The 13,724-nt window shown below is 40.2% G+C and overlaps 1 protein-coding gene across 6 annotated transcripts in view; it reads left to right on the top strand.

Annotated features, from left to right (window-relative positions):
• LOC131427834 (lachesin-like) overlaps positions 1 to 13,724 on the top strand; it is a 268,707-nt gene that overhangs the window by 242,624 nt on the left and 12,359 nt on the right. For all 6 annotated transcript variants that reach the window (XM_058591374.1, XM_058591376.1, XM_058591373.1 and 3 more), the window contains exons 9-10: positions 11,111 to 11,269; positions 11,428 to 11,529. In XM_058591374.1, the coding sequence (XP_058447357.1) occupies positions 11,111 to 11,269; positions 11,428 to 11,529 (261 nt within the window). The remainder of the gene's footprint in view (positions 1 to 11,110; positions 11,270 to 11,427; positions 11,530 to 13,724) is intronic.

Below are 13,724 nucleotides of genomic sequence, written 5' to 3'. Positions count from 1 at the left end.
AATCGATTTAACTTGTTAAAATGCCATAATTAAAAAAGTGCCGCAGTTTTTCCATTCTCATGGAAATGTGAAAACGGAAGTCCGGACGGCCAAGTGTCAAATACCGTTCGAATCAGTTATTCGAGATAGCAAAATGTTCGTATGTGTATGTATGTGCAAAAAATATGCCCTTGATTCTCTCTGATTTTCACAAATTTAGATTCATCTGAAAGGACCAACTTTTCCATAGAACGCTATTAAATTTCATCTGGATCCGACTTCCGGTTCCAGAATTACAGGGTATAGTGTGTTCAATATCCCATACCGTCATATAGAGCGACGATGCAAAAAACGGAAAAATTCTTCGAAATTTGACTTAAAACATATATGACTATTCATATTTTTTGTTCAAGTGTTGATAATTGGATTCTATTTGATCTTTACAATAACATTCCAAAAGAAACATTGAAACAAAAACTTAATGTCAAAAAATTTCAATTTTTTCGTCAACAAAATCATGTCATTTTTTAACAAATAAACTTTCACAGATCACTGATGATGATTCAATAAACTTAAACTTGTTGGATAAAAATTTAGAATAAAAATTTTTAATCATTATTTTATAGAATATATGAAAACAGTTTTTTTTTGCAATGTTCTGAACCTTTGAAAAATCAGTAAATATCATACTATAATAAAACATCGTAAAATTCATATCCGTTGAAAAATTTGGGGGCCAGCAATTATTTTAAAACTTATAACGAAATGTATGGTTTGAAAGTAATTGTGTTGAACACACCGCACGGCTAGCTCACCCCTTATTTTGTCTCATGGTCGGCCACGTACTCGAGAGGACTCAGAACACCATACTCACCCGGGGTTTTGTCTTTAAGAGATCACGCACTAAACTATAGTAGACCATCCATTTTTTAAGAAAAAGAAAACTAAATCATTTTTACAATTTTATTGCATGGCCAAATTTGCACTGTTGCGGCGCCGATCGTTGACCGTTCGGGCCCTTGATGGTCTTCCCGAGGTGTTGATCAAGGAAAGGAGAGATAGAGAGAGTAACATACCTTGTTACTGCTGGTTTCTTCGTTGACTCGCAGGTGTCATTGGTGACGGTAATTCCAGAGAGTGTCCGGGTTGACTGTTTGTCTCGGGGTCTGAGTTCCGAGAATACCAGCTGAATGCACGTGGGGACTCTAAGTCAGGCGGTGGGTGGGTTTAACCAATTTCGCTAGTTCGGTGTCCGGGAATCCTGGCAGGCCACTCGGTACGTGGTGGCTCGAAGACCAGTGATGGGTTTGGTCAATTTCGCCGGTTCGGTGTCCAGGAATACTAGCCAGCTGCTCGGCACGTGGTAACTTGAATACCGGCAGTGGTTTAGACCAACTCCCGGGTCCGGAGAACGTCGAACGTGGTTTTGGGCGGATAGTCGAATAGGACGTCGACAAACGGCCCAGCAGGTTCCGAAGTGTCCACACGACGCAAGACGAAATCCAAAATTTTGTGATTAAATGAGATGTGTGACTTTCCTACAGCCCGTTCACTTACTAGGGTTTGTCTGTCTTCTCAATAAATCAAACTTCTTGCTAGTACTGACGCTCCCAGACTGATCCCGAGCCCTCCAGCTTATCCTTCCTATCACCTGTATCTCTCTTTTTTTAGTTCTCTCTATCCTTAATTCCGGAAACAGTGGTTCTGCTGATAATTTATCCTCTCCATCCTATCGTCGAATCGGTTAGTAGGCTTTATCGGTTAAAAACATTTAGGGTAACCACCTATAACTATTGCGTATTCATTATCTACTTAGATTGTCACCATTCAGGAAGAAACGACTGCGTCGTTGGGATCGGCTACCGTTCCAGATGGGAACTGGTACTAGGCTCCAACGCCTGGTATGGACGTTCCGGGGTGGGTACTAAAGACCTCTTTTACCTCCAACGTATTCATCTAGCAGGATATTCGAAGCTCCCTGAATGCTGACAAACTAGGCAGATTTCAATAGAACTCATCGTAGTTTATCGGTTTTTTTATGTTAGTTCGGGTTAGTATTGAACTTATTCTATGTTAAACAAAAAATACAAATATAATTGAAGAAAACTTTATAAGCTAACAACATTGAAAACTTTATAAGCTAACAACAATCTTAAAATCTAAAGCTAAATCTTATTGTCTATTTTCATATATACAAATTTGGATGGAATTTTATTGTTACGAAAATTGTTCGGTAACAGGTTCAGAACATTAAAAACAATAATTATTTCTGAAAATTGTAACTATTAAATATATATGAAATAAAATCGTTGTTTGCCTTCCTAATATGGAAAGGCTACGCAATCTCTGTGAAAACCGACTTTGACTTCTGGTTCCAGAGTTACAGGATGCTCCACTCCAAAAATGTGAAAATAATGTCACTTCTTTTTCTCGGAGATAGCTGAACCGATTTTCATCAACTGAGATTCAACTTAAAGTTCTTAAAATGCCATAGAAAAAGAATATCTTAGAATGCCATAATATCACTTTCTATCTTTATTCCTTGAAGAATAGTATAATTTTTTGAAAAAGTGGCAAGAATTTGAAATTTTTTTTCGATCTTTCGTTTGGAAATTTATTTTATTAATCAAATAAAACCAAATCATTAAGGTGAAATGTAGCGGAATGCGAAAATCGTGTTTTTCATCAATTATTCAAAAATTAGACCGATTTTCGAAAAACCAAAAACACTTAAGTTTTCGAAATCAAATTTATCATAACTAAGTATTCTTAGAATTTTGAAATTTTGCTTTGGTGAGCCATAATTGGTTTTTGAAATGTATAAACGGATACTGTTCCGTTACACGGAGGTGATTTTAGAACTGAAAAGTAGTGTTTGTAGCAGAATTTCACAAAGAATCTGAAAATGCAACTCAAAATTATAAAATATTAGCTAAAACAACCGAAATTGGAAAAAGTTTACATATACTTTTCCGCATTTTTTTATTGCTTGCGCGCTGCTGTTTCGTATTGAGGTGGTGTGAGAAATGCACGGTGGGTACGGTGGCATTATATCGTGAGCAAAAATTACATATAAAATTATGACGCGAATTTATGCACCATTGTGGGTACGGTGGCATTATATCGTGAGCAAAAATTACATATAAAATTATGACGCGAATTTATGCACCATTGGGTTTTGTGTTGAAATAAAAACGAGTTGAATACAATAAAATGGGTATTGTAAGAAATTGTTTATTTTTTAAGTAACTGTCATTTATAATGCTAATAATGTCCAATTCTGTTGAGTTCAATGCATTGCAAGGTCTTGGTATTAGGTTTATTGTTGAATATGACCATTTGTTTCAACAGACTTCGCAGACAAGGAGTGGCGGAACCGTATTGGGAGAATACTGAATCCACACCAGGAAAATGTCTGAGTGTGGAAGTCTTGGAATTACATTCCTTTTGAGAAATTTGGCTTTTCTGTTTTAACAGACTTCGCAGCCGACTCATAGCATAGCTTCGATTACACGGCTAGTGCTACGATCCTATTGACACAACAGAAATAATACTTTCTACTTATTCGAAGATAATAATGAAAGTCAATTAGAATGGAATATATTGGCATTGAATGTATTCGATAAGTAAATTCAACCGCGCTCTATCATTCGTGCCGTGACTATCGGATCGATCGGACGTAAATTCTGCTTTCTCCAATCGCGTGGTGAATTGTTTTATTCCGTTATCAAGGTCATTCCGTATTCTATTGTGTGCATCAGTGCGGTCGAGTGATAGTTCTAATTAATCCGTTCTCAAGGCCGACTGTGAGCTTGTGTAAAGCAGCACTGCGTGTGGTACCGTTAGCCAGCGCCAGCGCTGGGCGCTGCGTATATATCGTTGTACATTAGAAACAGTGATAAATATATATAGTGATAAAAGGATTGGTTTCATTGGACAGTGTAGTGAGAGACTAAAAACAAAGTGCTTTTTCCTCAAAGAGGTTTTTTGCACTTTATTGAACTGGAATATTCACCGGTTGCCTAGGACCGGGCCTTGTCGGCCGATCACCCTTCGAGAGCTAAAGCTAAGTATTTTTTTTTCTTTTCCCTGTTGTTCAGTACCATTAGATTTTTATTGCCCCCTAATATTTACCCGCACGGACACATTTCCGTGCCATGACAAAAGGCACAGAATTGCCTGACCTTCCCCTAGATGATCAAATGGATGCTTCTGATGGCAATAAATCTCGCATTAGAAGCTATCCCGATGGGCTTGCACTCCCGGCCGGACCGTATGCGGTTTACATCCGGACCAAAGCCAACGGTAAAAAATTGAACCTTCTAAGACTTTCTAATGACCTGTCCTCGCGATACAATACTGTACAAAAAATTGAGAAAGTACGCCCGGACAAGCTTAGGGTCTTGTTAGCCAGTGCAAAACAGGCTAATGAGATCGTTCGAAGTGAGCATTTCACGCGGGAGTATCGCGTATACGTACCAGCTCGCGAAGTCGAGATAGACGGCGTGATCACCGATCCGAGTCTGACTTGCGAGGACGTTCTTAAGCATGGGGCAGGCGGTTTTAAAAACCCCCTACTCAAGAACGTTAAGATACTGGACTGCAAGCAATTGCGTTCAGTATCGACCGCTGAGGATGGGATTAAGTCTTATACCCCATCAGACTCGTATCGGGTGACTTTCGCTGGCTCGGCTTTGCCTAATTACGTCCTCCTGGACCGAGTCCGTTTACCTGTTCGTCTTTTTGTGCCGCGGGTCATGAACTGCACCAATTGCAAACAATTGGGACATACAGCATCCCATTGTTGCAATAAATCCCGGTGTATAAAGTGTGGAGGGAGTCATGCGGATAACTCCTGCAGTGGAGACAATGAAAAGTGTCTCTACTGTAAGGAGGGGCCGCATGACCTCTCTGATTGTCCCGTGTACAAATTGCGTAAGGATAAAATGAAGCGTTCACTCAAGCAACATTCCAAACGCTCTTTTGCAGAAATGTTGAAATGTGCTACGCCACCTACCGAAAATCCTTACGCTTACTTGTCAACTGACGAGAGCGAATATGATGACCCCCTCGAAGGTACATCTTCGGCTGTCCCTCATAGCTCATCAATTAGAAAGAGAAGAAATAAATCTTCTCAAAAGCTCCCTAGTAAGGGTTCGAAGATGTCCTCTGATGGGTTCCGAAAAATTACAACAACTGGTAGTGATGGCAAAAAACCAGAGAAAAAAGCTCCAGGCCTTGGAAAATTAAATTCCGAGCAAGAATTTCCATCACTTCCTGGGACTTCAAAACCCCCGAAAGTCCCTAAAGATCAGTCAGAAAATTTACCAAATACTGGGTTTGTTAAATTCTCTGATATTGTGGACTGGATCATGTCTACTTTCAATATTTCTGAACCTCTTAAAAGCCTGATAATGGCTTTTATTCCTACAGTTAAAACATTCTTGAAGCAGTTGACTGCAAAATGGCCCCTTCTTTCAGCGATCGTATCCTTCGATGGCTAAGACACCCACCGAGGTCACGGATACAATCACTGTTATACAGTGGAATTGTAGAAGTATCATCCCAAAAATAGATCCTTTCAAATTTCTAGTAAATAATCTGAAATGTGACGCATTTGCATTGTGCGAAACTTGGCTAACTTCTGAAATACCCTTAAACTTCCACGATTTTAACATTATTCGTCTGGATCGAGATGATTCCTATGGAGGAGTTCTTTTGGGGATCAAAAAGTGCTATTCTTTCTATCGCATTAACCTCCCCTCGATACCAGGTATTGAAGTTGTCGCATGTCATGTTACAATCAAAGGCAAGGACCTTTGCATTGCTTCCATCTACATTCCTCCAAGAGCCTCGGTTGGGCATCGGCGGCTCAATGATATCATAGAGCTTCTTCCCGCACCGACGTTGGTTTTAGGAGACTTTAACTCACACGGTACGGGATGGGGCTGTCTTCACGACGATAACAGATCAACTATGATCCATGATATCTGCGACAACTTCAATATGACAATCTTGAATACGGGAGAAATGACACGAATTCCTGCACCACCAGCAAGACCAAGTGCGCTAGACTTATCCCTTTGCTCGACATCGCTACGGTTGGATTGCACGTGGAAGGTAATCCCTGATCCCCACGGTAGCGATCATCTGCCTATCGTAATTTCAATCGCCACCGGATTAAGACAATCGGAAACAATCAATGTTTCGTATGACCTCACACGAAACATTGATTGGAAATGCTACGCAAATTTGATATCTGAGAATCTAGAAACAACACAAGAACTTCCTCCGGAGGAAGAGTACACGTTTTTGGCTGGCTTGATTCTCGACACCGCGACTCAAGCTCAGACGAAACGTGTACCCGGAGCGAAAACTAACATCCGTCCCCCCAACCCGTGGTGGGACAAAGAGTGCTCAGAATTAAACGCGGAGAGAACTTCATCATTTGTCGAGTTTAGGAAAAACGGAACACCTGATAATTTCAGAAACTATGCGGCATTAGACGCTAAAATGAAAAGCTTGATTAAAGCGAAGAAAAGCGGTTATTGGCGTCGATTCGTAGACGGATTATCGAGAGAAACATCAATGAGCACTCTTTGGAACACAGCCCGACGAATGCGCAACAAAAACACCACAAACGAAAGCGAGGAATATTCTAACCGCTGGATATTCGATTTCGCTAAAAAAGTATGTCCTGACTCTGTTCCGGAACAGACAATCATGCGCGTCGCTTCATCAAACAGAAACGAAACACCTTTTTCGATGGTCGAGTTCTCACTTGCGCTTTTATCGTGTAACAATAAATCTCCGGGGTTAGACAAAATCAAATTCAACTTGTTGAAAAATTTGCCTGACTCTGCCAAAAGGCGCTTATTGAATTTATTCAATAGGCTTCTTGAGGATAATATTGTCCCACATGACTGGAGACAAGTAAGAGTTATCGCCATTCAAAAACCAGGGAAACCAGCCTCCGATCACAATTCGTATCGGCCGATTGCTATGCTTTCCTGTATCCGGAAATTGTTCGAAAAAATGATTCTGTTTCGTCTAGACAATTGGGTCGAGACTAATGGCTTACTTTCAGATACACAATTCGGCTTCCGCAGGGGCAAAGGAACGAACGATTGTCTTGCGTTGCTCTCAACCGAAATTCAAATGGCATTTGCTCGTAAAGAACAAATGGCGTCAGTTTTCCTAGACATCAAGGGGGCTTTTGATTCAGTTTCCATAAACATCCTATCTGAGAAGTTGCATCAGCATGGTCTTTCACCAATTTTGAATAACTTTTTGTATAATCTGTTGTCCGAGAAATACATGTATTTCGCGCATGGTGATTTGTCGACAATACGATTCAGTTACATGGGTCTTCCTCAGGGCTCATGCTTAAGCCCCCTTTTATACAACTTTTACGTGAACAACATTGATGAATGTATCAACACATCTTGCACGCTAAGACAACTTGCCGACGACAGCGTTGTGTCCATTATAGGACCCAAAGCTGCCGATCTCCAAGGACCATTGCAAGATACCCTCGACAACTTGTCGACATGGGCTCTTCAAATGGGTATCGAGTTCTCTACGGAGAAAACTGAGCTGGTTGTATTTTCAAGGAAGCGAGAACCAGCACAATTACAGCTTCGACTAGGGGGTGAAACCATAGCTCAGGTCTTCACATTTAAATATCTCGGGGTCTGGTTCGACTCCAAAGGCACCTGGGGATGTCACATTAGGTATCTGAAACAAAAATGCCAACAGAGAGTCAATTTTCTTCGTACAATAACCGGATCATGGTGGGGTGCCCACCCAGGAGACCTGATCAGGTTATACCAAACAACGATATTGTCCGTGATGGAATACGGATGCTTTTGCTTCCGATCCGCGGCGAACACTCATTTCATCAAGCTGGAAAGAATTCAGTATCGTTGTTTGCGTATTGCCTTAGGTTGCATGCAGTCGACTCATACGATGAGTCTCGAAGTGCTCGCGGGCGTCTTACCGTTGAAAAACCGATTCTGGGATCTCTCATATCGATTGCTAATCCGATGCGACATCTTGAATCCGATGGTGATTGAAAACTTCGAAAGGCTTGTCGAGCTCAATTCTCAGACCCGTTTTATGTCCTTGTATTTTGATTACATGGCTCAGAATATTAATCCTTCTTCGTTTGTTTCCAATCGTGCTCATTTCTTGGATACTTCTGATTCTACTGTGTTTTTCGACACATCCATGAGAGAAGAAATTCGTGGAATCCCGGATCACGTGCGCCCTCAAGTGGCCCCAAATATTTTTTATAATAAATTTAGAACAGTCAACTGTGAAAAGGTGTTTTACACTGACGGTTCAAACATCAACAGGTCCACAGGCTTCGGCATCTTCAATCAAAACATCACCGCTTCTCACAAACTCAATGATCCGGCTTCAGTTTACGTCGCAGAATTAGCTGCTATTCAGTACACCCTTGAGATCATTGAAACCTTGCCCAAAGACCATTACTTCATTGTCACGGACAGTCTAAGCTCAATAGAAGCTCTCCGGGCAATGAAGCCAGGAAAGTATCCCCCATATTTCCTGGGGAAAATACGGGAACACTTGCGAACTTTATCTGAACGGTCTTATTTAATATCGTTAGTCTGGGTCCCTTCGCATTGTTCCATTCCAGGCAATGAAAAGGCAGACTCATTGGCTAAGGTGGGCGCATTAGAAGGTGATATTTATGAAAGACCAATTTGCTTCAATGAATTTTTCAGTATCTCTCGTCAGAAAACTCTCGAAAGTTGGCAAACTTCATGGAGCAATGGCGAACTGGGACGATGGCTACATTCCATTATCCCTAGGGTATCGACGAAACCTTGGTTCAGGGGGATGAACGTGAGTCGCGATTTCATTCGTGTTATGTCGCGGCTCATGTCAAATCACTACACCTTCAACGCACATCTCCGGCGTGTTGGGCTTGCGGAGAGCGGTCTCTGCACCTGTGGCGACGGTTATCAGGACATCGAGCATGTCGTGTGGTCGTGCGTAGAGTATCGCGACGCCAGGTCGAAGCTACTGGAATCCCTTAGGGCCCGAGGTAGACCGCCTGAGGTTCCGGTTCGGGATGTGTTGGCGAGTCGGGATAGTTTATATATGCTTCTCATATACCAGTACCTTAAACACATTGATATACAAGTGTAATGTGTTATCCCTCGCTCAGAAAGTATAAACTCCACCTACAGGTTCGACACTAACATCCGCCCGATTCTCTCGATCCCCGTCCCTGTCCACCATCTTCATTGGAACTAACAAGATCTTTTTTTGTCACTAACTTTTTCGTTACCCCTTCCCTGTCTCTTCACCATCTCGATGGCAACTAATTAGATCTTTATCGTTTTCAAACATTTTGTTCCCACATCCCCTTTTTACCCCGTTTCCACAATATTTACTTTTTTTTTTTCATTCTCTTCCGTAACATCACCATCATCGTCCACGGAAGGCCGCCCCAGTCGAAAACCAGCATGCGGGCCACCCGCCGGGCCTTCGTAGCCTGGGGGTGTTTCCCGCGGACCCACACGGACCGAAGGATGCGGCCAACATGGATCTTCGCCAACGGCATATGGAAGACCCTCATGCGATATTCAATTCACCGGCCACTACCGATAGCTTCTCGAGAATCCGCTACCGCTACATTACATAATGATACTTTTCTAGTTTTAAGTTAGTCGTAATTAAGATTAGTAAATACCCTTGGCATCTTAGAGCTTAAGCAGTGTGCCTTAAAATTATACTATAATATTGAATAAAAAACCGCGCTCTATCATGCGAGTCAAGTAAATACTTTTACGTAAATTCTATCTCATCGGCGGGAAGGGCCTGGTGAACGACTGGAAAAGATATCGAAAATACTTGAATGTTATCTCGTCTTCAATCGTTCTTTTGAAGGAGAATCCATGCTTGCTACTAAACTCAGACATATACATGGTTAGCAAGTTGGTCAATATATATACATAAAAAATGTTAATCATTCATAATTACTCATGATTTATGGCTCTAGTGTAAGAGAAATCACTAACAATAATGATTGAATTAGCATATATTCAAAGTGTGAAGGATTCAAAAATCCATTACGTCCAGTGTTTTTTACAAGCCAATATAACGAGAGGTAAACCCACTGCGCTCAATCATTGAAAAAAGTTCTTGTTTTTATGTGTCCGTTTTTCTTGGTATGCTTTGTGCGACGGTTCGTTCAACTGAAGCGGATAAAATTTTGCGCGCATTTTATGACGCTACATTTCACCTTAACACTTGAACTAAAAATAAAAAAAGTCAATTTTCTGAGCGATTTTATGGATTTTATTTTATCTGACCCATTAATAAAAGAAATATTTATGAAAATTACCATTACTCCTCTAGGTGGATCAAAATAGGTTTTCTTTATAATTTCATATTTAAATATCTCGAAAATAGTCTTTTGATCGGTAAAATCCAGTTACAGTATTTAAAGGAGTATTTTTCATCACAGACTTCAAGATTAGCAATGGTCTAAATTGTGTAAGCCGTAACTTTTTTATTTTTGAAACTATAAAAACAAACTAATTGCATTAATTTCTTGTTATGGTTTTAAGTTTAAGTATATACAACAATTCCATGAGAAACTGATACATATTTGACACCTGAATTTACACATTCAGACATTCGCATACATCTCTGAGTAGAGTGGTACATTAGATTTGATGCTCCAGGTTTTAGTTGAAAACTATGTTTGTAGGGTAGTGCGTGTCAGGTTTTTACGGTGGTTTGTCAGGTACACTTCGAAAATTTCACTTCAAGCTGCGAAAATTGAATCAAAAACATCAAATGTGTAGAGAAAATGAAATTTAATATATTCCTGATACATTTTGCGCTCTAACGTGCTCTTTTGAGTATCACAAGCAAGAGCCTATGAACGAATGCCACTTGTAATTCAAAATTCAGGATTTTAACTGCTTTTTTTATATATTTTATTTAACCCGGCTTTAACCATGTTAGTCGTTCACCGGGTATTTTAACTGCTCGACTCTTTCGTCAATATGTAAATCAAAACTAAAAATCAGAACTAGTAATCCAAACAAGAACTCACATTCACCGAAATTATGTTTGGACCTTTTTGCAGTATCTACACCACCGACAACATCTCCTGGTCCTCCGACCACTGAGCAGGTTGATTTTTGGCCCAGTAATGGCCGTAACGAAACCGCCGGATCACATTACTACTTCAACGGGGGTACTCAGCATCATCCCAATTCGTATTCTGTGCACGTGACTGACAAAAGTAAGTTTCATAAAACTTATCTTTTTTAGTGATAAACGCCATTTTGAGATGAATACGGTTTCATATGTAATTAGTAGAGCACAGTTGTTCATGATTATGATAACACCTTGGTTATTACTGCTAAACGATAAATTTGTTCTTTTTTTCATGTCTGATAGATTCTAAATACTCTTCCAATTTGAACGAAATTGATAAGTCCGAACAGAAATCTTTCGACACCAAAGTCATCTATTGGTCTGGTGCAAGTGGACGCGTCTTAGGTAAGTCTATGAAAGAAGTAACTTTAACATCTTATTCAAGTACCTAAAATATTCATGCCATTTTTATTTCACTTCATTTTGTCCATTATATTCCTCTACAATTCAATATTTTAGAGAAGTAATTTTTTAGAGATTTACTTATTCCTACGCCAAGGAGCAAGATTTGGATCCCATTAGTAATTTAGGAGGTTTTAGTATCGCATAGGTACCGATTTGAGCACATAACAATTTTCTTATTTTTACGTTTCGTCTTCGTCTCAACAGTGCATTAGCAGTTTATGTTGAAGTTTCTGTTTTATCATTTAATGAGTTTATGCCAGTCTGACTAGTCCTTTGCGTAATACAGAGCGCCAGCTCCTATAATTCAAAGATATCTTTTTTTTTTTTGACATCAGTTTTCGATATATTGTAGAAAAATTACATTTCTATGCATTTTACTGATTATATTGAAGAAAATCCTAGTTTCTGTGAAACGCTCGAACTTTGGACTTGACATTCTTCATTAAATTCTGCACAGTAACTTTTGTGACTTTCCTGGTGGCAGCTGTCCAGTTTTTTTAACTCCTGCATGTTTTGGGACACTGTACCTTCCTTCCGAAAGTGCCGCTTGACAATTGCCCAATACCTTTTAATTGGCCGAAGATCCGGGCAGTTCGGTGGGTTGAAGTTCTTTTCCTCGAATTGTACATTATTTTTTGACAACCACTGTAGAACGGAGTTGGCGTAGTGGGCTGAAGCCAAATCCGGCCAGAAGAGTGGAGGAGCCTTATGCTTTCTGTACAGTGGCAGCATTTTCTTCTTCAAACATTCTTCCACGTACACCTTGGCGTTAATTGTGCCCTTCGTGAAGAAAATCAACGACCGCAAACCACAGGTACAAATTGCTTGCCAGACCAACACCTTCTGCCCAAACTTTTCCATCGCCACCGTGGTTTCAGCGTCGTCCAGGTCCTGGTACACCGATTTTGTATAATATTGCGGTGCGGGCAGCGCTCGAGAGTCTTCCTTGGCGTAGGGTCTTTATTCTGTAGAATCCGGTTATACAGTTCTCGCACTCTTGTTTTGGCCTGAACTTGCTGTACCAGGGACTTTTTGGTACCTTCTGTTTCTTGTACGTTTTCAGGGAGTTCCGAACTTTGATCCGTCGAATCATCCCGATGCTGGCGTTGAACTGCTTGGTCAAATCCCGCGTCGACGCCGATGGGTTTTTCCTGATGTACTCAACCACTTTTAAGTCCCGCCCAGGCTGGCTGGGACCGGTTTTCCTACCGGATCGGGGCAAATCCTTAATGGAAAGAGTCTCACCGAACTTCTCGATAGTGTTTTTGATTCTAGTGTGGTGCACTTTCACCTGTTTTGCAATTACGTTGTACGTGACACCACTTTCTGAGCACCAAATGTGCAGATTTTTCTTTCGAGTTTCCGGATCAATTCGACTAACCATTGAAACGATAAACCGTACCGAAACCAATCGATTGTGCAGCTGTTATTGACATGTAAACAAACATGTCACCACAAAACACGCTGCAAAAAATTAAGCCATTTCAGAGTAATAACTATTTGAATGTTGCTAACTACTTATCGATACACTCCTTATTAGGAAAGTGGTAATATTTCCCTTCATTCACAATTACCTCTCAAAATCTTATGCATTCGCAGTGTCAGTTGGTCAGCTCAATCTTCCGAGATCGAATCCAGTTTCGGCTGCTCTTTTTTAAAGCAAGCCAAATTGCCTGAAAGTATACAGTTGCATGTTTATTTCACTAAATATATTTCCAAAATCTTGCGGTGAAGACATAGGTGCGATAAAATGGAGAATAATGAATGAATAGTTATAATAAACTTATACAAAATTTAGATATAACATTGATGTTAATATGTCAACGTTTGTTACAATAATCTTGTTGTCATCCAGCTATACTTTAGTTATCTATATCGCAATTTGTTAAATATTTCAGTTGACCGTTTGATCGGGTATGCATAGAGAACTTAATGCTACTTACGACAATGCAGTTGCAGCCTCGTATTCTGCTTCTCTCTCAAAAGATGTTAAAGGGTGAATCCAATAAAAATGGTACATCGAAAAACTTCTGTAAATTTTTAAGCATATGAATAAAAAACCTGAAAATTTAGGTAAATCATAGCTAGTCAAACAGCATTTTCAGTCATGTCGTCGAAATAAGAAATTGTCCGTG

This window comes from Malaya genurostris, chromosome 2, assembly GCF_030247185.1.
Source record: "Malaya genurostris strain Urasoe2022 chromosome 2, Malgen_1.1, whole genome shotgun sequence".
NCBI lineage: Eukaryota > Metazoa > Arthropoda > Insecta > Diptera > Culicidae > Malaya > Malaya genurostris.
The sequence above is the reverse complement of the archived record's forward strand: the minus strand, read 5'-3'. Positions and strand labels throughout refer to the sequence as shown.